This window comes from Bufo bufo, chromosome 4 (genome assembly GCF_905171765.1).
Source record: "Bufo bufo chromosome 4, aBufBuf1.1, whole genome shotgun sequence".
NCBI lineage: Eukaryota > Metazoa > Chordata > Amphibia > Anura > Bufonidae > Bufo > Bufo bufo.
Genome location: NC_053392.1, coordinates 143,178,241 through 143,202,532, shown reverse-complemented (window position 1 = coordinate 143,202,532; position 24,292 = coordinate 143,178,241). Strand labels below are relative to the sequence as shown.

The window sequence follows — 24,292 nt, the reverse complement described above, 5'->3', positions numbered from 1 at the left end:
TTGCATAAGTATCAAATAGTTTTTTTTTACACAATAAAAGCACACAGAGCTATGGGGACTGGGTATTGCAGATGTGCTAGCGGCCATCTAGCAACCCATGTCCTCAGCTCCTTACACAAAATCCAGGTGACAGGTTCCCTTTAAGGACTTCGACAAGAGCAGGACGTAATAGCAAGCACCGCCACTACAGCGTTGTCCGTGCTCTGCAGCTCCTGATCAGCAGGGTGTCAGACCCCACCTATCACCTAGTGATTTCTGGTCCTCAGGACAATAGAAACCACTTTAAGGGAGTCTGTCACCTTGGACAAGCCGTATCAAGTATGGTAATACATGAATGGCACACCTGCTCCTGGCTCCATATCTCTGATGTTTGTGGGCGCACAGGTCACGTCCACAAATAAGCGCAGTGCTGAGGATTTGCCGCCCTGGATTTTTGTGTGACAGATCGGCAGCGTCGTACATTACCAGCAACGTGACTAAGCTTTTAGCAATCCTTATTAACATGCTGCAGCCAAATAATGTGGGAAATTTAAATTACCCCCTGGTGCAAGTTTTTATTCTGCCATATGTCAATTTTTACTGCGAATTTTCAGTGTGGATTTCAAAGTATATACAGGAAAACAGTATACTTTAAAGTGTACCTAAAAGTATAGATAAAGTTTTTATTGAAACCTACTGGAAATGTGATGACATGATAAATTTTTCTAATGTGCTTTATTTTTTTTATTTTCCTAATGCAATAGGTGCCTGAACCATTGTGCTTTAGAAGCCTGTACACCACTGTGCATGGAAGTACGGACTGAGCGAGGCATTGCTGCTCCACTAAAGCCTGACCTAGCGAGCACAGGTGAGGGAGCAATGTGCGCTGCATCTCCTGCTCTGCTAAATCCCTGCATGCCAGCGGTGCAGAGTTTGAGCTCCTGAGCTTGCTCTGCTGAAGCCTGACATAGCCCATCTGTGCCAAGCTTTAGTGGAGCAAGTTTATCTTACCCGTGCCGTGGTAGTGCGCTTGCGCTGAGGCGCACACCCCCGGAAGTCACGAGGGTCAAGGCATTTTCACGAAGTAAGGATTTTTGTTAGAACACCAGCCTTTACAGCGCCCAGTGCGGCAACGGGAGTAGGTATAGCAGTGTGTGGGAGTGCGGGTTCTAAAGCACAGTACACACCTGAACTTCAGGCAGCTATTTCCCTAGGAAAAGTAAAAAGTAAAATAATTAAAGTGTATTAGAAAAAATGAATGTAATCCCATTTAATACAGTTTATAGGTTTAGGTACACCTTAACTTGTGGTGGGTGCTTCAGATGTAGACAATATCTCTCAGGGAATGACTATGGAAGCCTGTCCCCTGTGATGTGGGAGCGCTAGCTGTATGGCTTTTGGAGGACTATTAGGCTAGATCTACACGACGACATGAGTCGCGCGACAGATATGGCACAACTACCCTGCAACATTTGTCGCGCGAATCTCAAATGGATTTTTTGCGACTATCGCAGCCGCAGCATGTCGCACAAAATGTTGCGCACAACAAATGTCGTCGTGTAGACCTAGCCTTTTTCCACAAGGCGAACACGGCTGTTGTAAGATGTTACCTGGAAGTGTTGAGATTTATATCTGGAGTTGTTCTGTGTCATGGGAGAACCAACCCTTAGGCCCCTTTCACACGGGCGAGTATTCCGCGCGGATTGAACGCATTGCACCCGCACTGAATCCCAACCCGTTCATTTCTATGGGGCTGTTCACATGAGCGGTGATTTTCACGCATCACTTGTGCGTTGTGTGAAAATCGCAGCATGCTCCTCTTTGTGCGTTTTTCACGTAACGCAGGCCCCATAGAAAGGAATGGGGTTGCGTGAAAATCGCAAGCAAGTGCGGATGCGGTGCGATTTTCACGCACGGTTGCTAGGAGACGATCGGGATGGAGACCAGATCATTATTATTATTTTCCCTTATAACATGGTTATAAGGGAAAATAATAGCATTCTGAATACAGAATGCAAAGTAAAACATCGCTGGAGGGGTTAAAAAAAATAATAATTTAACTCTCCTTAATCCACTTGATCGCGCAGCCGGCATCGCTTCTGTCTTCTTTCTTTGCTGTGTGCAGGAAAAGGACCTGTGGTGACGTCACTTCCGGTCATCACATGATCTTTTACCATGGTGATGGATCATGTGATGACCGGAGTGACGTCACCACAGGTCCTGTTCCTGCACACATAAGTATTCAGATTCTTTACTCAGTACTTAGTTGAAGCTCCTTTGGCAGCTATTACAGCCCCCAGTCTTCTTGGGAATGATGCCACAAGGTGTGCACACCTGGATTTTGGGATTTTCTGCCCTTGTTCTCTGTACATCCTCTCAGACTCTGTCAGGTTGGATGAGGACCGTCAGTGGACAGCCATTTTCAGGTCTCTCCAGAGATGTTTGATTGGATTCAAGTCAGGGCTCCAGCTGGGGCACTCGAGGACATTCACAGAGTTGGCTTTAAGACACTCCTGAGTGGTCTTGGCTGTGTTCTTAGGGTATTTGTCTTGTTGGAAGGAAAACCTTCAGTCCAGTCTGAGGTCCAGAGCTCTCTGGATGCACTTTTAATTAAGGCTAGTTTTACACTAGCGGCAAGGGACTCCGGCAGGCTGTTCCAGCGGGTGAACAGCCTGTCGGATCCGTCCTGCCGCTAGTTTACGTGTGCCCCCGGACTGCCGCTCCGTCCCTATTGACTATAGCGAGGGCGGAGTTCCGGCGGCAGCACGGCGAGAGGCTGCCGGACTAAAACTACAACATGCAGTACTTTTAGTCCGGCTGCCTCTCACCATGCGCTGCCGTGCTGCCGCCGGTACTTCGCCCCAATTATAGTCAATAGGGACGGAGCGGCAGTCCAGGGGCACTCGTGAACTAGCGGCAGGACGGACAGATTTGACAGGCTGTTCACCTGCCGGACTCCCCTGCCGCTAATGTGAAGGTACCCTAAGAATATCTCTGTACTTTGCTTGATTCAGCTTTCCCTCAACCCTGACCAGTCTCCCTGTTCAAGCTGCTGAAAAAGCCCCCCACAGAATGATGCAGCCACAACTATGCTTCACTGTAGAGATGGTATTGGGCAGGTGATGGACACTGCCTGGTTTCATCCAGACTGACAATTAGAATTGCTGCAAAAATGTTCAATCTTGGTTTCATCAGACCACAGAATCTTGTTTTTCACAATATGAGAATCCTTTAGGTGTTTTTTTGCAAACTCCAGGTGGGTTTTTATTGTCTTTTACCGAGGAGAGGCTTTTTTCTGGCCACCCTGCCATGAAGCCCATATTGGTGTGTGACCTTCTGGAAGTTTCTCCCATATGCACACAAGATATTTGGAGCTCAGCCAGAGTGACCATTTCATGCTTGGTCACCTCTCGTTTTGAGGCCCTTCTCCCCGGATTACCTAGGCTACTTTCACACTGGCTTGTTGGCTTTCCGTTTGTGCGATCCGTCATGGGCTCTCACAAGCGGTCCAAAACGGATCAGTTTTGCCCTAATGCATTCTGAATAGAAAAGGATCCGCTCAGAATGCATCAGTTTGCCTCCGTTCCGTCTCCATTCTGCTCTGGAAGTGGACACCAAAGCACTGCTTGCAGCGTTTTGGTGTCCGTCTGACGAAACTGAGCCAAACGGATCCGTCCTGAGTCCTGACACACAATGTAAGTTAATGCGGACGGATCCGTTTTCTCTGGCACAATAGAAAACGGATCCATCCTCCAATGACTTTCAATGATGTTCATGACGGATCCGTCTTGACTATGTTAAAGATAATACAAACAGATCCGTTCTGAACGGATGCAGATGGTTGTATTATCTGAACGGATCCGTCTGTGCAGATCCATGACGGATCCGCACCAAATGCGAGTGTGAAAGTAGCCTTAGTTTGGTGCGGCAGCCAGCTCTAGGAAGACTCCTGGTTGCTCTAAACTTCTTTTATTTGAGAATTATGAAGGCCCCTGCGCTCTTGGGAACTTTCAGTGCAGCAAAAAAGGTTTTTGTACCCTTCTTGAGATCTGTGCCTCCACACAATCCTGTCTCTGAGCACTACAGGCAGTTCTTTTCTTCTCATGGCTTGATTTTTGCTCTGATATGCATTGTCATCTGTGAGATCTTATATAGACAGGGCTGTGTCTTTCAAAATCATATCCAATCAGCTGGATTTACCACAGGTGGAGTAGAAAAATCTCAAAGATGATGAAGAGAAACGGGACGCCCCCAGAGCTAGATTTCTAGTTTCATTGCAAAGGAACTATGTATCTCCATTTTTCCTTTATAATAAATTAGCAAACCATTTCTAAAATTCTGTTTTCACTTTCATTTTGTTTTCATTATGGGGTACTGAGTGCAGAATGACGGGGGTGAACCTCTCAATTCTGGTATTATTTTAGCACAAGGCCGCAACATAACAAAATGTGAAAGGGTGTGAAGACTTTCTGAATGTAAAGAGATACTCTCTGCCCTACTGCAGCATTTGTAAGTTGATTTGGGGGATCATCACTTGCATGGTAAGACCTGGGGCATCCTTGGAAATCATCAGGATTAGGCCTCATGCACACGACCATTGTTCTGGTCCGCATCAGAGCCGCAGTTTTTGTGGCTCGGGTGTGGACCCATTCACTACAATTGGGCAGTAAAAGATGCGTACAGAACTCGTAACGTGTCCTACTCTTGTCCGTTTTGCGGACAAGAATAGGCATTTCTACAATGGGCCGCAAATTGCAGTCAGTCTGGCTACTACCCGTTAGGGGTGTGTCCCTGCACAGTCTGCCTCTGGTAGTACTGATTGGATAGAGTGAGAATGTGCAGGGACACATCCCAGCTGATAACCCCCAGTTGTACATTTATTCTTGGGAATAACAGAGGAATTACATAGCGTAGTCATAAGAATAGATGCTGCAGAACAGTCATTCCATGTGGAATACAATTATGTAGTACAGAGATGTCCAGCTGTTACAAAACTACGACTCACAGCCTACAGATATCGGAGCATGTTGGGAGTTGTAGTTTTGCAACAGCTGGAGGGCCGTAGGTTGGGCAACCCTGATGTAGTAAAAAAAAAGATTGAGTGGTGACAAGACTTTAAAGGGGCTTTCCAAGATTGATATCCATATCAGATCAGCGAGGGTCCAACGCCGGGCACCCCCAGGAATCAGCTGTTTTCAGCGTTGAATCTGATATTGATGACTCAACCTTCGGTGACCCATTCCCACATTGTGGGGCACAAGCAGCGGTTCCTCAATATACGGGCACCAACCTTGTGCGGCTCAGGCTGGATGATAAATTTAGTGCATGGCTAGACACTTTTGTCTAATGTTGCACAGCCTGTTGCTTGGCGAACTCTGAGCTAGTAATTTCTACACAAATTTTGGTGCAAAAATGTTGGGCTTTTTGTAGCACAACTGATTGATTGTAATTAGCGAGTAATGGCTGCAGTCCACAAGATCATCCATTTAGCGTGCCTTCACACGTTGCGGACTTCTCCGCGACATAATCCACAGTTGTGTTTGTTTTGTGTGTGAATAACGTTAGGGATTTCTGTACAGACAACAACTCCATTGAGATGAATGGAGACATTCGGCTACAGGAAATCTGCGACAAAACTTTACTTGCGTTCTGTTTCGCTGCGGATTGTTAAGTCTGCAGCAGAACAGAACGGAGGTATTGACACTTTTCATCCCCATAGGCTGACATGGTGGATGTCTTTATGGTGCGTATTTTGTTGCGGAAAATTCCACGTGTGAAGGCACCCTTAGGCTGGGTTCACACGAGCGTGTCCGGATTAGTTCCGGATGCGTCCCGGTGTGTTGCGGCAAACCCGCGCGAGTAGGAATGCAATTGCAGTCAGTTTTGACTTCGATTGCGTTCCGATGTTCAGTTTTTATCGCGCGGGTGCAATGTGTTTTGCACGCGCGTGATAAAAAACCGACTGTGGTACCCAGACCCGAACTTCTTCACAGAAGTTCAGGTTTGGGTTCGGTGTTGTGTAGATGTTATTATTTTCCCTTATAACATGGTTATAAGGGAAAATAATAGCATTCTGAAAACAGAATGCATAGTAGGTGATCAATTGAGGGTTAAAAAAAATAAAAAATATTAGCTCACCTTCTCCTCTTGTTCGCGTAGTTCTCCCGGTCTTTAGTTCTTTAAAAGATGAACTATGGGCTAAAGGACCTTTGGTGACGTCCGATCACATGCTCCAATCACATGGTCCATCACCGCGGTGATGTACCATGTGATTGGAGCATGTGATCTGACGTCACCAAAGGTCCTTTAGCCCATAGTTCATCTTTTGAGAAGTAAAGAAGAGACAGGCAGCTACGCGAACAAGAGGAGAAGGTGAGTTAATTTTTTTTATTTTTTTTTAACCCTCAATTGACCACCTACTAAGCATTCTGTATTCAGAATGCTATTATTTTCCCTTATAACCATGTTATAAGGGAAAATAATACAGTTTATAGACTGTCACCTAGCAACCATGCGTGAAAATCGCACCGCATCCGCACTTGCTTGCGGATGCTTGCGATTTTTTACTCAACCCCATTCACTTCTATGGGGCCTGCGTTGCGTGAAAAACGCAGAATATAGAGCATGCTGCGATTTTCATGCAACGCATAAGTGATGCGTGAAAATCATCGCTCATCTGAACAGCCCCATTGAAACGAATGGGTCCAGATTCAGTGCGGGTGCAATGCGTTCACCTACCGCATTGCACCCGCGCGGAAATCTCGCCCGTGTGAACGCAGCCTTAGGGGGCGTTCATACGGCGGCTTTTTAAGCGGAATTTAAGCTCAGACAGCCACGAAAACCCGCCGACGGCCACGTCCTCTGTCTCCCATACATCTCAGGAAGGCAGATAGGACGTGGCTGTTGGTGGGTGGGCTCTTATGCTAAATTTCGGCATCTGTCCATGCTTAAAAAGCCGCCATGTGAACGTCCCCTTACACTGCACCTGTAGTTCAATGGTTAAAATCAATCGGTCATGCTACAAAAAGTCGTAGTGTAGCCAAGGCCTTAGGTCACACCCCCTCAGTGGACACAAAAATACGTGTCAGTATGGGGGTCATTTATTAAGGGACTTGCAAATATTTCATTAAAATAAATTTGACGGGTATCTGGTTTCGTGCGGGTATCTGGTTTCACGGCGGGTTTTATGCCGTGTTTGGGGCCAGGCAAATTTACTAACATGTACACATGGCTTGCCTTAGATTTACCTCATTTATGATGAGGCGCGCACCTTTGTCATGAATTAGCTGAAACTCACGGCAGCGCAGGAGGGAATCTAAGGCCGAACGCTAATATGTAACTAGCCTTAGTAAATGACCCCCTGTGTGTGTATGTGAGCTTCTTTTTTTATTATTTTATTTGCTACGTTGTCTTTTAATTGAGGAAGAATTAATGACTTCAGTCAGATATCGCAATAATAAATAGCGCTGGACTATTTCAAAGGGATCTGGTGGCTAGGAAGCCGTACTTACTATGGCACTGCCATCCTGCCTTTAACCACAGGTCTGTTTTTTGTTGGAGAGCTGTTCCTCACGTGTTTGTGGGTAAATATCTCCTGCGACTGGTTGTGTTGTCACGTTGCTTCATAGTAGGGGAAAGGTCACAGAGCAGGAGATCTGAGAAGGAAGAGGAATGACTTGTAGACGCAGCTTTGTCCCGTCACTGGCCGTGCGGCACAGGCGGTCAGATTTAATGGCCTCCTCATAGCAGGGCTCGGGCCTGCTCCTGGTGTGACATAGCTGTCATCTCTCTTGTATCGCACGGACATTGAAGTCACCTTGCCGAAGAATTCCTGCTCTTTATCTGAAGGATTCATTTAATAAAGAACTGAACGCTGTGGACAAGCGCCTCCTTTACGCCACATCCACCTCATCCACCAAAACGTGCACTTCTCTGGAGGAACTGTTGCAAGGTGGCATCTGCCTCCCTACTGTATGGAACCAGGGCAAGGCCGCATGTGTTAAGTTTTAGGTGCATCTTTCACCAGATAGGGAGGTAAGGCTTGGTGGTTGCTGTGCACCCACTTAAAAGGGTGTTTTCAACATAATTGAAAGTCTTGGGCAACCCCTACAGCACCTTAAAAAAAAAACATTTACACACTGCGCTGTTTGTGTGGCGATGGACCAGTACCCCCACCGCAGAGTTGCCTTATAAATCCCTAAGAATTAAAATTCCACATCACACAAAGAAACAACTTGGTGGGTCAGCTCCAGCTGCAGAATCGGTGGCGGGTGGCCTATTGAATGGTGGCTAAATCCATATACACATCTGCAGCATTTACAGCTTCAGGCCTCATGCACATAACCATATCCGTTTTGTGGATACCAGACAAGTGCATGCACTTTTTTTTGATGAACTGTGACGGAGGCCTCGAACACAGCCTGTGCCGTATAGTATGCTTCTACTTATCGTCACTCTCTGTCCTCAATACTGTGAGCATTATTGCAAATGTTTTATTGATCCCAAATCCTACGTTTGTGTATCCAGCTCCTTTGCAGATTTTTGTGTCTCCATGGTTACAGACTACAAACAAACCCGGTTTGTAGACTGACCTTGCAGTAATGTGGTCCTCTGCATAGATGATGCAGAGGACCACATTACTGCAAGGTCAGTCTACAAACCGGGTTTGTTTGTTATATCTCACTTCCTATACAGTCAACAAGTGGGAGGCACATATGCAAACTGTTGTAATTCCTACACCGTTCACCTGATTTGGATGTAAATACCCTCAAATTAAAGCTGACAGTCTGTAGGTAAAGCACATCTTGTTCGTTTCATTTCAAATCCATTGTGGTGGTGTATAGAGCCAAAAATGTTAGAATTGTGTTGATGTCCCAATATTTATGGACCTGACTGTATAAATGAAGCATTTGACAGCATACATTTTCTCCAGAATTCTAGCTATCGTGGTATAAAGATGGCTGTAGCCAAGCAGGGCATTGAGCGTAACAGAATATACCGAGGGCAGCTCTGCGGTCGGCTTGTACTTTGTCTTCTCTGTTTTTGAGATATAGTGGATGCATGTTAATAGCTTAACAGAGGGCGAAGTATTGAACCTTTGCACAGATATTTTGGAGTTATTTAGGTATGTGCATGGCCTGTGCTCTCTCTCACTCCCATAGACTTCAATGCACTGTCCTTAGGGCTGTTTCACACGAGCGAGTCCATTGCGGGAATCGCGCTCCGTGTGCGAGTTTGATCCTCCGCTCTGGACTTGCAGGAGCGCACGGCATTATCATGATTTATAATGCTATGTGTCTCTGCTTGACCTTATTTCTACAGAATCATACTGACAGCTTTATGTCACTATGATTCTGTGGAAAAAAGGCCATGCAAAGACACATAGCATTATAAATCATGATAATGCCGTGCGCTCCTGGAAGTCCAGAGCGGAGGATCACACTCGCACACGGAGCGCGATTCCCGCAATGGACTCGCTCGTGTGAAACAGCCCTTAGAGACCAATACTGCTTTTGACCACTGCCTCAGCACAGACATATCCTGTTAAAAGAGGACCCCTCCCTTCTCCTGACATGCCCGTTTTTAATAGCTACATGCATTCCCCATGTAATAACAATTCTGGAGCATCTGTTCTTGTGGCTCTATGTTGTGCTGTTCCTTTATTATTCCTGCTAGACGTTATGAATGAATTGTTAGCAGTCTGCAGTAAGGGTACAGAGGGGAGATAACCAGATTGGGGGGGGGGGGGGCAGCACTGATTTGATAGAGTCTGTGCAGGTACACACCCCTAACTGGTTACCTCCCCTCTGTACCCTTACTGCAGACTGCTAGCAAGTCATTCATAACTTCTAGTGGAAATAATAAAGGAACAGCACAACATAGAGACATGTCAGGAGAGGTGAAAGGTCATCTTTAATAAGTTTGGCCAGTATTGCATGCGGTATTGACAATAGTATGTTCATGTCTCTCGTATTTGAACTGTGTAGTGATGGTCTCACATTGGGTTCCAAAATTGACTGACCTGTCCATGGACCCTCCCAGTCTTCACGCCATAGTCCTGTTTTGCCATGGTGGCTCCCTGTGGTTGTTTAGGATTAAGGGTCCTTTTACCTGCGCCAGTGATCGGAAACGATCAATGCTCATAGACCAGGGATGCTCAACCTGTGGCCATCCATCTGTTAAAACTACAGCTCCGTTTTACGTCTCTACTAATTGGTGGGGCTGCACTCGCTGTCCAATCTGTGAGGTGCTTCAGGGGAGTGGATATGATCCCCATAAACAATAGGAAGAGAAGTACCACTGCACACTCGGGGTTAACATGCAAGTAAAATTCTTTTATTGTGACATATCCTCCAATGAATACATTGGTAGATCAGATAGAATACCTGTTTGTGACTCCAAATCTTGACGTTTCGGTCAATTCAGACCTTGGTCATATAAGTCCCAGGAGAAAATCAGAAGTGAGGTAAGGAGGACCCCCGTGGCACAGCGGGGGAGGCTGTATGCCAGGACAGTCATCAAGTCTGTATCGACTTCTGGAACCTTTCTTCGTGAGAGGCCCAGGAGGGCAGATGTTTGTGACCATGGCATGCCTGGTGCCAAGTCATACTTTCTCCTTTATTTCTCCACACATATGCGGTCACTTTCATATCTGAGATGCTATGCCGCCTGGGTGCCCGTATGAAGAGGCGTTTCTACTACTGACACAGTCCGCAGGCTAATGAAGCGCTTAGTTTAATTGCTTGGACTCCGGGTCTTGCTGAGCGATTACACTTTTTCCGCCCTGTCACATCAGCAGTTCCTGCCAAAACCCCTCAACACGAGAGCTTGTTTGTCCCTTAATTGGGGCCTGTAGTTAGTGGACCCAGTTATTGTTCAAGCACACGTCCTGGGAGTTATTGAGCGTCTCTCTGGACACTGCGCCCATTAGGAGCCTTGTTGCCCCTGTGTCTGCCAGTTAATAGAGGGCACGCGTTTGTCCCATATGTTTCTGCCAAGCATCCCAGCGCTTTCTGCCAAGGCGCCTGGTACGAAGCTGGACAAAAACCCTTTGCTTTCACACTGGATTTCTATAGGTTAACCCTTTCCCTGCCAACACTTTTCCTTACAGGATGATCCTTCAGTAGCCAAGGACGTATCTTTATATGTCTTTGTTACTCATGGCAGGATCTTGGGCAGAGATATCAGCCTGGTCTTAAATTGGTTTTAAATCTGACAATCTAGGCGTTAAAGGGGTTCAGTCATCAGATATGTCGCAGGAAATAAATCCAGCAGAGCAATAAATGTGGAGATCTCTGGACCCATGTGAGGTACTGGCCTGGTTCTGGCTTTGTTAGAGAGTATTATGTCGGTTTTACTCTTTTCCTTTAATCTCGTCAGAAGCCCCCTGGTAACTGGCTATTCAAGGAGGCCGGGGGTTCTAGAAGACGGATGCCGTCCTGTCATAAAGTGGTACAATACCCTAGTAACATGCCATTACTTGCAATATGGAAATGCCCCTTTAAATCTCTTGGATGGCCTGTATTTTTTCCTGAATGTTCTCTTGAAATCTTTCTGCTGTATTTCTGCCTTGGAAAGGCTCTCGGGCTGGCACAATGGCAGCGCTGTTCAGCCTGGTGAAAATAGACTTCAGTGAGGTTTTCACTTGCCTCCTCCAGATTTATCCAATCAGGCCTAAGAGGTGGGTATTGTCACCCCCGCATCCCTAGAAATATTTTGTTTCAGAACAAGGATTTTATTACTTTTCTTTTTAAATTAATGTGGAAAATAGTGACTATTTCTGTGTTTTCCGTCTATTCGAAAAGGAAAAGCTAAGAATGTACTGCCCGTTTATGGTGGTATATGTGCCAGTTTCGAGGTGCTTTTAGTTTTACTCATTTTTTTTATTAATGTTTTATTTTTAGACCCATTTAAAGGAGTGGTCTTACTTCGCTAAATGGCATTTACCATGTAGAGAAAGTTAATGCAAGGCACTTGCTAATGTATTGTTATTGTCCATATTGCCTCCTTTGCTGGCTGGATTCATTTTTCTATGACGGGCATGCTCAACCTGCGGCCCTCCAGCTGTTGTAAAACTACAACTCCCACAATGCCCTGCTGATAGCTGTAGGCTGTTTGGGTATGCTGGGAGTTGTAGTTTTGCAACAGCTGGAGGGCTGCAGGTTGAGCATGCCTTTTCTGACATTATACACTGTTAGTTTCCATGGTTACGGCCACCCTGTAATCCAGCAGCAGTGGCCGTGCTTTCACACTATAGGAAAAATGTCCAGGCCACCAGTGAGGCTGGCGCTTTTTTCTAGTGTGCAAGCATGGCCACCGATGCTGGATTGTAAGATGGTCGTAACTATGGAAATGAGCAGTGTATAATGTGATGAGAAAGTGGGACAACCCCTTTAATGTCTCTGTGTATTTTCAGTGTGTTCTGGCATGTTTTATTTTCCTGTTTTTATCTTTTCCACCACCTTTCTAAAAAAAAAAAAAAAATCATAATTTAAAAAGAGAGTGCAGGGAACTCACAAATATGGCAAGTTGTCCCAAATTGTGTTGATTTATGTTACGTCTTATTATTGGGCCATTAATTAAGGGTCCATTCACACATACGCAATTTTGTTCCGCATTCAGCGGAACGAAATTGCGGACCCGCACTTCTGCAATTGCGGACAAGAATAGGCATATTCTATAGTGCCGGCAATGTGCGGTCCGCAAAATGCGGAACACACGTTGCCGCTGTCCATGTTTTGCGGATCCGTGGATCCACAACACACACTGATGTGTGAATGGACCCTAAAGGTCATACTAAGGCCTCTTGCACACGACCGTTGTTTTGGTCCGCATCCGAGCGCAGTTTTTGCGGCTTGGATGCAGACCCATACACTTCAATGGGGCCGCAAAAGATGCGGAGAGCACTCCTTGTGCTGTCCGCATCCGTTGCTCCATTCCATGGTCTGCAAGAAAATAAATAACCTGTCCTATTGTCAGTTTTGCGGACAAGAATAGGCAGTTATATTAATGGCTGTCTGTGCCATTCCGCAAATTGCGGAACGCACATGGTCGCCATCCGTGTTTTGTGGATCCGCAATTTGCGGACTGCAAAATGCACAACGGTGGTGTGCATGAGGCCTAAGGCTGAGTTCACACGGGCGTTGCGGGAAAAGGTGCGGGTGCGTTGCGGGAACATGCACATTGTAATGCGTTTTTTATCGATCATCTTAACAATAATCTGCCTGTGTAATAGGGACTTGAGTATTGAGATCTAGATAAGAGGCAGAGCTTAAAGTTTTTGGGAGCTCATTTGCGATCAGAAATATGCCTATATTAGGCGTATTTATGGCGCGGATTGCGTAGCAATCTGTGACTTTTCAGTGCTCACGCCAGGTCTAAAAATGTGGGCGAGGAAGGGGGCGGGCAAACAGATGACATCCATGTGCCGTATGAATTTTTTGTGACAACCCCCCCTCCCCCACACACAGAAATGAATGGTTCGACGTGCAGTCTCATTCATCATTTTCTACACCCGTTTTACGTGTAGAAAATGATCTAAATGTAAGCCAGTAAGGAAGCTTGCTTACTTTTAGACCAGCGCTAGATATGCCAAAGTTATGTAGAGGCCAGCGCCTATAGATAACTTCGGCGGATTAACTGCCAGCGCAAGGAGTTATTAAGATCGTTGTCTAAAAAGCCGGTCTTAACAAATGACCCCCTTTGTCTCCTATTGCAGTGGCAGATTATGCAGCCTGTTACCTTACTGCCAGACACTGTGAATGGGAAGTCATTTGGCTAAACTAGGGCACATTGATAAATCTCCCCCATAATGAATTTTGCTAACTGGTGTAAAGGAAAACTGGTTTAGTTGTGGAATTAGATTGGTTGCTATGGGCAACTAAACCAGTTTTCCTTTACACCAGTTTGATAAATCTCCCCCTTTCTCCATTGTTTTTTGTGTATATATATATATATATATATATATATATATATATAATTTTTATTTTTTTTTAAGTTGACAGTCCTTTTTTAAGTTGCTTCGGGTTGCATGATATCCCCTTATATATATTGGGGTGCAAAGAAATTTATCTTGTTAGCCAACGAGAATGTAGGCACGGTTCTGTGATGATAAAATGTGTGTGTGACAGTCCCATCATTATTTTATTGCATTCATGTGAAATGTTGCTCGTTTTCCCACCAACCTGTTTTTATCTGACAATAAAAGGAAACCTTCTTTTATCTAAGGATCGGATTTTCTAATGGAGTCTTGGTTCTTCATGTCCGACTTGTGCTGTTTGCTGGACCATTAAACACCCGGCCGTCATTGTTTTTTCCAGGAGGCTGGTGTCATTTGTACCTTAATGAAGTTCTCGGAGCCCATTCCAGATCTAAGTTCTCATTTGTTTCATTACCCATTCAGCCATGCAGCTTTCATTCCTAAAATGTGCCTTTCTGCTGGGGCCCTGCTGACCGCTACTGCATATTGCAACATTTCCCAGACTTGTATAATTGCACATATTGTAATGAAAGAAAGGAAAAAAAAAAAAGATTGAAAAGCCAAGATCCAAACGTTAAAAAATTAAATGAAGGCCAATAATATTTATAAAAATGGATGTGTATATATAGTCGTACTTCTATATACTTACAGCATGTGTTCAGTAACTTCCTTCCTGGATGCTCACATTAAAGGAATTTTCCGGATTTCTTTTTATTTAGTAAAGGAAGCAGAGAATGTAGTAAAAAAAAAAAAAAAAAAAAAAAAAAATTCTCCCCTGGTGAATCCTCCACCGCTTCAGTGGTCCCATAAGACTTTGTTCACCATGATGTGCTGTACATGCGCACATGACAGATGCAGACAATCACTGGCCTCATAAAACCCTATCTAAGGTCAGATTTTTAGAGGTTTTCCAGGATTTTATAACTCTTGACCAATCCTCTGGATAGGTCATCAGTACCTGATCATTGGGGGCCTGACACCCAGAACCCCAGCTGATCTGCTGATTGAGAAGGCTCCGGTGCTTGTTTGGGCGCCACGACCATCTCTCTGCAACCACGCGCAGTGCCGTACATTGTATTGCGGTTGTGCTTGGTATGGCAGCTCAGCCCCATTCACTTCTATGGGGCTGAGATGTGCCTGGGCCACGTGACTAATGAATGGGACGTCACTGGCCTAGTGAAAGCTGTGAGAGGGAGCGCTAGTGACTTCTCAAACAGCTAATCAGCGGGGGTTCTGGGTGTTGGACCCCCCACCAATCAGACACTGATGGCCTATCCAAAGGATAGGTCATCACTTATAAACTCTCGGAAAAGAGTGGCGCTTACTCAGGACCTGAGTGGACACCATTGCTAGTGCTGCTGTTTTAAGCAGGCACCCGCCACCAGTGTCTGTTATGGGAGACAGCTGTGATCGGACATTTACCACTCAGATACCATACATCTCAGGGGTCATTTATCTGGTGTGGACTGCTCCAGTTGACTAAGGCCTCATGTACACGACTGTTGTGTTTTGCGGTCCGCAAAACACTGATGGCGTCTGTGTGCGTTCCTCAATTTGCGGAATGGCACGGACAGCCATTAATATAACTGCCTATTCTCGTCCACAAAACGCGGACAAGAATAGGATAGGTCATTTTTTTTTTTTTTTTTTTTTTTTTCGGACCACGGAACGAAGCAACGGATGCAGGCAGCACATGGAGTGCTGTCCGCATCTTTTGCGGCCCCATTGAAGTGAATGGGTCCGCATCCGAGCCACCAAAACAACGGCTGTGTGCATGAGGCCTAAATAGTAGCCCTAATAGGTTGGCCAAGATAATCCAAAATGTTTTCTAAAAAATTTTTTTTTTCTAACATTTTTGCTTTTCCGATTTCTCTCTGCAGATGTGGGGGCACTGTCGGTGCCATATTGACCTGCCCTTTGGAAGTTGTGAAGACGAGACTGCAGTCCTCATCAGTGACTCTCTACATCTCTGAAGTTCAGCTCAACACAGTGAATGGCGCTAGCGTTAACAGAGTGGCAAGAGTGTCCCCGGGACCACTGCATTGTCTCAAGTATGAAACCCCTTAGTGACAAAGCTGTAACAAATGGAAATGCATTTATGTAAAATCTAGTAGGGTCCTTCACAGGAATTGCATTGTTTAGCCTTAAAGGGGTTTCCCACCTTTTTTGATCTTTTTTTAACTAGCCCCAGGACCATGTTGTACCGGGGAAAAAAAAAAAAAAGGGGTTCTCTCCACACCGTGCCATTCCGGTGTCCTTCCTCTGTTACACCATCTCCGGCTCCCAGTCTGTAGACATCCGGACAGGGTCACGTGTGCCACTGCTGCCAATGACCAGGGTCATGTGCTGCTTTGGAACATGACAGCGTCCAGATGTGAGGCTTCACATCACACGCCTGGGGCTGGGAAAACCCTTTTGAGAGTAAAATCATATTTAAGAAACTTTGTGATATAGATTACCTGAGAAAACTGCTTTTTCTTCACTTATCAGACTTTTCTCCTGCTCCATCAATCCCACCTCTCCCCACCAAAATCAGTAAGGGTCCTTACACACAAGCTGACAGAGCGGTGCAATGCTTGGGAACAAAAGTTCATAGTTAGGAAGGTGTGTTCTTGGTTATTTCCCGCTTGTTAGCTGAATTTACAGGGATCAGGGATGTATGGAGATGAACAATCGGTAATATGACCGTTTCATGATTTGTCAACAGCATAGCGCTCGTAAAGAGGATGACGTGCTGCCAACGAACAGGGATTTGAAGTGCCGCATAAAAGATGTGATCGCCTGACAGAATAGTGTTGATAGTGGGATCGGCAGCAGCTTAAAGTGGTTGTGTCATCTCAGACAATGGGGGCATATCGCTAGGATATGCCTCCATTGCCTTATAGGCGCGGGTCCCACCGCTAGGATCCGCACCTATATTGGGAATGGAGCCCCTCAAAGTAATGGCTGGAGGACTCCGGTCTGGCCACCACCAAGCCCTCTCCCCATAGAAGTGAATGGGAGCGCGCCGCGCATGATTGGCCACCGCTCCCTTTCGCTTCTATGGGCCCAAGGGAAATAGCCAAGCCAGCGCTCCTCACGGATGCAGACAGCTATGTGCTGTCTGCATCCGTGAGGACATTCTGCAAATTGTATTATTTTTTGCAGACCTATAGAAATTAATGGGTCCACATGTGATCCGCAAAAGATTAGGATTGGACATGAACCAAAACTGTGGTGGTGTGCATGAGGCCATACTCTCATTTCACTGCTTAGATCGGTCTTCAGTGACGGTCAGGTTACATCTGCAGAGATGCACTGGCTAGTGTTCTGCTTGATTCACATCTAAGCTGATCAGTGCTGCTGTATAACGTCCTCCATTTCTTCTGCTGTGTCTCACCATGTGCTACAGAGAGATAGCAAGCAGAATCTCCCGATTTTTTTTTTAATTTTATTTTTTTTAAATTTATTTATTTATTTTTTCCATGTGAATTATATGGGAGACTCATAGGAGCCAGTCTCCACCTACTAACTAGGGGAAAACTGAGAATTTCAGACCTGTCTTGCAGAGGGAAAACCTCAAAAAAATTCCACATACAAGTTATATAGTGCCCAGATATATGGCAGCTTATCCTGAAAATATCATCGGAAGCAACAGATGTCATAATTTGCAAGTTTTTTACGACACAAAAATGGCGGAAATGTTTTGATGAATGTGCAGTTTTGTGCATAATAAATTAATTATTTTATGTTATCTTCTAAAGTCAAAGTATCTTTACAGCGGACAGGCAATCTGTGGGCGAACTGACGTGTCCTAAATTACCGGTTGATGGAAAGGTAGTAAATTACTTCCGGAGGTGTTGAATCATGGCCAATGAACCACCTTAAGCTGGTTCTCCTTTATAATGTTGCCCCATATAGTTAAATCGTCTGTGAATGTTTTTGGTTTGTTCTGTTTTACTAATTTGTTTGCTTTTCAGCCTGACTGGAAGTCATTAGAGATGAGAGGGATGTGTGATATCCTGCTGACTTCACTTGTACTTGTTCTTATATATTTTCAGGCCTTGATCTATTTAGATTACGGCCACACATAGCTGGTGCACTGCGCATTCGGCATATCTGGCTGAAATCCACAGTGACAAAATGCACACAAAATCGTGTGGATAAATCTTCATGCACACAACCATATTTATGTATAAATAGAGATAACGTCCCTGTTGCGTTCATTTTTTTTAGGGGGGGACCCACTGACTTCAATGGGTCCATAGTCTCCTTTTTGCGGCCAGGAATAGGACATATTCTATCTATTTGCAGAATAGACATATGGATGCGGAATGCACACAGATTATCCATATGTTCGTTTTGCAAAAGATAGAACATGTTCTGTTCTCGGCTGTAAAATGCGAACCATGGACCCATTCAAGTCAGTGGGTCCACAAAAAAAATTCTAAATGGTTACGACACGGACATCATCCGTATTATATATAGACAAGGTCGTGTACATGAGGCCTTATCCTGTGGATTTGTCACAGATTACACAATTTGCATTGCAACAGGTAAAGTTTACTGCAGAAAGTTTTATATGCAGATTTCAGCAGGGAAAATGTCTGCAGTGTGTGAATGAGACTTGTGAAAATCTCATCTAGTTTGCTACTAGGGCAGTGATAGTGAACCTTTTCGAGACCGAGTGCCCAAACTGCAACCCAAAACCCACTTATTTACCGCAAAGTGCCAACACGGCAATTTATCCTAAATACTACAGTCCAGTACAGTATATCTTCCATGTACTTTATCATTTAGCTATAATAGCCTGCCTACATTCAGTGCGCTGCCTGTGCCGTTCATAGTGTGTCCTGTGCTGATGAATGGAAGGAAGAGTCTAAGGTATATTGGTACACCATAGTCTTTTTACAGGGTGCGGGTGCCCACAGAGAGGGCTCTGAGTGCCGCCTCTGGCACCCGTGCCATAGGTTCCCCGCCACTGTACTAGTGTAGGCACTGGATTTTCCGCATGCAGGTCCCCTAGGGAAAATCCACCACAATTATGCTACATGTGGCCGTACCCTTATAGTGCAGTACACCGGCAGAATGCGCCTAGGCTATATAGTATAGCAACTCTCCAGGACTGTGGTCTGTGACAACCACAAATCTTCTTAGCTTTGTTTATTCTGTTGTGTGTGTGCACTGCCTGTGACATGCATGCGGTGCCTTAGCTTTGCATCTGTGGCTCTCCAGCATCATCAGCGTAATTTGGAAGGATTTATATAAATATAACATATAATAGAGATGACGTCTGAGCAAGATGTCATGGGCGATGTAGCTCCTTCCTTCAGCAATTTCTACAATCAAGTTGGTGGACAGAAGCTGTTACAGCTATGTTAGGGGGTGCTGGGAATAATTGCATATGTTTGCTGGAGTTCCTCTATTTTTCCCCTTTGTCTTCCATATTTTTTTATGTCAAAAGTCAACTTTTGCTGGGAGAGTTCAGATTAACATGCTAAAATAACAAAAGAAGTGATAAAATTTTTCTTTCCTGTGGCTTCCTGCGCAGTGCTCCCGTCCCCTGCATCTGTGTTTGATTTCCGGGTGCAATGTGACCTTTTTTACATCTTGCGTCACTGCTGCAACCAATCACTGGCCTCAGCAGCTGTGTGCAGTATACTGCTGAAGCCAAGGATTGGCTGCACGGTTACTTGGTGTGCATGGGGCGTTGTCGCTGCAGCCAGGAAGAGGGCGTTGTCGCTGCAGCCAGGAAGAGGGCGTTGTCGCTGCAGCCACAGAGTGCAACATTTGAAGAGGAGAAAAATGGCGAGTATCACTTCTTGTTATTTTAGCACAATTACTGCTGCGGGGAGAATTGTAACCTTCTAACTGTCTACTATTACCGCCCACCACTAACTTATCTGCTCTACGTGCAGGTGGAGGCTTAATATTACTAGCGTGACTTTAAAGTATCAGTATAATACAAGCACCAATGTGTCCAACAAAATATTGAGATTGTTGCAATCCAACATGCCTGATCCTTCTGCTGTTGGGATAGAGTTGAGACCCCTCTATACACATTGGATGGTTTGGCTGACTTTCATATAACATGTACGGGCACCTTTTAGATGTTGCCCTAATGCAGTGCTTCTCAAATAGTGGGGCGCGCCCCCCAGGGGGGGCGCCAGGCTCCGTAAAGGGGGGCTCGTTCAGGGCCGGCCTTTGGGGTGTGTGGGCTGTGCGGCCGCACAGGGCGCCATAGCAACAGGGGCGCCGGGCGGCCGACAGCTCGCAGTGTAATATGCGGCAGGGAGATGAGCGCTTCCATTGTGGAAACGCTCATCTCCCGTCTGATCAGAGGCCGGCGCAGGCGCTGGACGCGATGTACGGAGCGGGGGCCGGGGGAGGGACTGGGAGGAGGAGCTGGGGGCCGGCAATAGCGGTGGGGCGGTGCGGTCACTGTACTATAGCCCCGCCCCACCGCTCCCTCCGGTATACTAATATAAAATGTATTATTGAATTAAAAGTTATTAAACATGCCCCCCTCACTCCTAATAGTACCGTATATCCGAATTTCTTCTCTATAATGCCGGCAGGCAGGCCGGGCGGCCGGCGCGTCCCTCAGTGATGTCACGTGCCTGCGCCGCCTGCTTTATGAATGACTCGCCTGCCGGCATTATACAGAATAAATTCGGATATACGGTACTATTAGGAGTGAGGGGGGGCATGTTTAATAACTTTAAACGGCGGCGGCGGGCACACTGAATCTGTGGATGGCACAGTTAAGGGGTGGGGGTCTGTGGATGGCACTGTTATGGGGTGGGGGGTCTGTGGATGGCACATATATAACAGTGCCAGCCACAGATCCCCCTGTAACAGTGCCAGCCACAGATCCCCCCCCCCCCCATAAGTGTCCGTCATCCACAGATCCCCCCCCCATAAGTGTCCGTCATCCACAGATCCCCCCCCATAAGTGTCCGTCATCCACAGATCCTCCCCCATAAGTGTCCGTCATCCACAGATCCTCCCCCATAAGTGTCCGTCATCCACAGATCCTCCCCCATAAGTGTCCGTCATCCACAGATCCTCCCCCATAAGTGTCCGTCATCCACAGATCCCCCCCCATAAGTGTCTGTCATCCACAGATCCCCCCATAAGTGTGTGTCTGATCCACATTTCTTTCTTTTTTTATTCTTATATACGTTAATAAGGATACAGTGTTAGGCCTATTGCACACGACCGTATGGCTTTTTCAGTATTTTGCGGTCCGTTTTTCACGGATCCGTTGTTCCGTTTTTTGTTTCCGTTGTGCTTCCGTTTTTCCCTATGGCATATACAGTAATTACATAGATAAAATTGGGCTGGGCATAACATTTTCAATAGATGGTTCAGCAAAAACGGAAGACATACGGATGCATTTCCGTATGTGTTCCGTTTTTTTTGCGGACCCATTGACTTGAATGGAGCCACGGAACGTGATTTGCGGGCAATAATAGGACATGTTCTATGTTAGAACGGAAATACGGAAACGGAATGCATACGGAGTACATTCCGTTTTTTTTGCGGAACCATTGAAATGAATGGTTCCGTATACGGAACGCAAAAAACGGCCACTAAACGAGGAAAAAAAAAACAGCCGTGTGCAGGGGGCCTTAGGCAGAGGTGTACTTATACCAATTTTATAGACAAATTATACTATTTACGGTCGCGCGGGGGGCGCAAAATGTTTTCTTCTTCCTAGGGGGGGGGCATGACAGAAAATAATTGAGAAGCACTGCCCTAATGTTTTATGTAGAAAAGCTTGAGAACACCCCAGCCTCAGTCAGCTTATCTGCTACAGAGACCTTCTGGAAGATATGACTAGCTATGCATTTATTGTGCAGGGGAAATGGAGATCATTGGAAATGTTGGCTCTGGCTTGTGCTGGGGGTTCTCAACATCTTTGACTATATACATTAACAGGGCAACCGGTGGGCCTTGTTCACACTAGGCTCAATGGTCCTAGTAAGAGCAGTTTGTTTTGTGCCAGAAGTAGTGCTGGATTGCATTACAAAAAGGCCTCCATAACCATCATGTGACAGGATCCATTTCTGTCCTTCAGTAATCGCAATATCAATTAGCCCCTATGCATAAGACTATGTACGTTTTGTGGTCCTTAAAGGTTGGAGTTGCTTTTTTTTTTTTTTTTTTTAAAGACTCATTGACTTCAGTGGGTCTGTGTTCTGCATTTTGCGGACATGTTCTATATTTTTTTTGCAGAACGGACATATGGATGCAGAAAGTACCTATATGATCTATGTGGCTTCTTCATCCGTGTGCCCATTCTACAAAAAGAACATGTCCTATACTTGGCCACAAAATGCGGACCACGGACCCATTGCAGTCAATGGCTCCTCAAAAAATGCAGATGCAACCCAAACGGTATCCATGTTTTACAGATTTGAGTTGGATGTTGGGTTTCTCAAAACTACTGAAACCATTTTTATTAATTTTTTTTTTTTTTTTTTTTTTGCTTCCATACCAGCTTTATAATACAGTCCTGATCAAAAGTTTAAGACCACTTGAAAAATGGCAAAAAATCATATTTAGCATGGCTGGATCTTAACAAGGTTCCAAGTAGAGCTTCAACATGCAACAAGAAGAAATGGGAGTGAGACAAAACATTTTTTGAGCATTCAATTTAATGAAAACAACGAATAAACTTAAACAGGCTGTTTTTCAGCTGATCAAAAGTTTAGGACCGCACCTCCAAAAAAAAAACTAAACCCCCCCCCCCCCCCCCAAAACATAAATCCAACTTCCAAACATGAACTCAGTAATGAGTAGCTCCGGCGTTATTGTTGATCACTTCAAAAATTCGTTTCGGCATGCTGGATGCAAGCGTTTCCATGAGGTGAGTGGGAACATTTCTCTAAGTGGTGAAGACGGCCGCACGAAGGCCATCTACTGTCTGGAACTGTTGTCCATTTTTGTAAACTTCCCTTGCCATCCATCTCCAAAGGTTCTCAATTGGATTTAGATCAGGGGAACACGCAGAATGGGCCAAAAGAGTGATGTTATTCTCCTGTAAGAAGTCCCTTGTCCTGCGGGCATTGTGTACTGTAGCGTTGTCCTGTTGATAAACCCAGTTGTTACCACACAGACGAGGGCCCTCAGTCATGAGGAATACTCTCTGCAACATCTGGACATAGCCAGCGGCCGTTTGACGCCCCTGCACTTCCTGAAGCTCCATTGTTCCACTGAAGGAAAAAGCACCCCAGACCATTATGGCGCCCCCTCCACTGTGGCGCGTAGAAAACATCTCAGGTGGGATCTGCTTGTCATGCCAGTAACGTTGGAAACCATCAGGACCTTCAAGGTTCAATTTTTTTACTCATCAGAGAATAAAAAAACTTTCTTCCACCTTTTGAATGTCCCATATTTGGTGCTCTCTTGCAAAGTCCAAACGAGCAGTTCCGTGGCGTTCAAGGAGACGAGGTCTTTGAAGACGTTTTTTGTTTTTTGAAGCCCTTCAGTCTCAGATGCCGTCTGATGGTTATGGGGCTGCAGTCAGCACCAGTAAGGGCCTTAATTTGGGTCGAGGATCGTCCAGTGTCTTGACGGACAGCCAATTGGATCCTCCGGCTCAGAGCTTGACTTTTTTGTTCCATAACCCTCAGGATCATTTAAGAAATTCCAAATGACTGTCTTACTGCGTCCCACCTCAGCAGCTATGGCGCGCTGTGAGAGACGCTGCTTATGCGGTTCAACAACCCGACCACGTTCAAAAAGGGAGAGTTTTTTTGCCTTTGCCATCACAACGTGTGACTACCTGACAGAAAATGACAATAAATCCACATCTTTGCACAGATTTGGCCTTTTAAAGGCATGTGGTCCTAAAATTTGGATCAGCTGAAAAACAGCCTGTTTCAGTTTAATCGTTATTTTCAATAAATTGAATGCTCAAAAAATGTTTTGTCTCACTCCCATTTCTTCTTGTTGCATGTTGAAGCTTTACTTGGAACCTTGTTAAGATCCAGCCATGCTAAATATGATTTTATGCCATTTATTAAGTGGTCTTAAACTTTTGAACAGGACTGTATGAATGTACATTTGATCCATGCAGTCATCAGTATCTTTACTTCCCAGCCCCATTGCAGCTCATATCTAAACCGGCATAGTCACATTCCTAAAGAGATCCAAGCATGTGTCACATTAGTCTATAATTATGTAACGATGAGCTTCCATGCTTCTCACATCAGTGGTGCTGTCACATGTTTTGGGCGTGGTAATGATAAACACACGTGAAACAAAAGGATAAAAAGTTCTGAAATCAACACGTGGCATTTGTAGCACTCATGTCGGCTGACTCCACTGTAAACATGCACACTCGGC

At 45.4% G+C, this 24,292-nt stretch overlaps 1 protein-coding gene across 1 annotated transcript in view; it reads left to right on the top strand.

Annotated features, from left to right (window-relative positions):
• SLC25A36 (solute carrier family 25 member 36) overlaps window positions 1–24,292 on the top strand; it is a 49,568-nt gene that overhangs the window by 3,527 nt on the left and 21,749 nt on the right. The window contains exon 2 of the mRNA XM_040428019.1: window positions 15,838–16,008. Coding sequence (XP_040283953.1) covers window positions 15,838–16,008 — 171 coding nt within the window. The remainder of the gene's footprint in view (window positions 1–15,837; window positions 16,009–24,292) is intronic.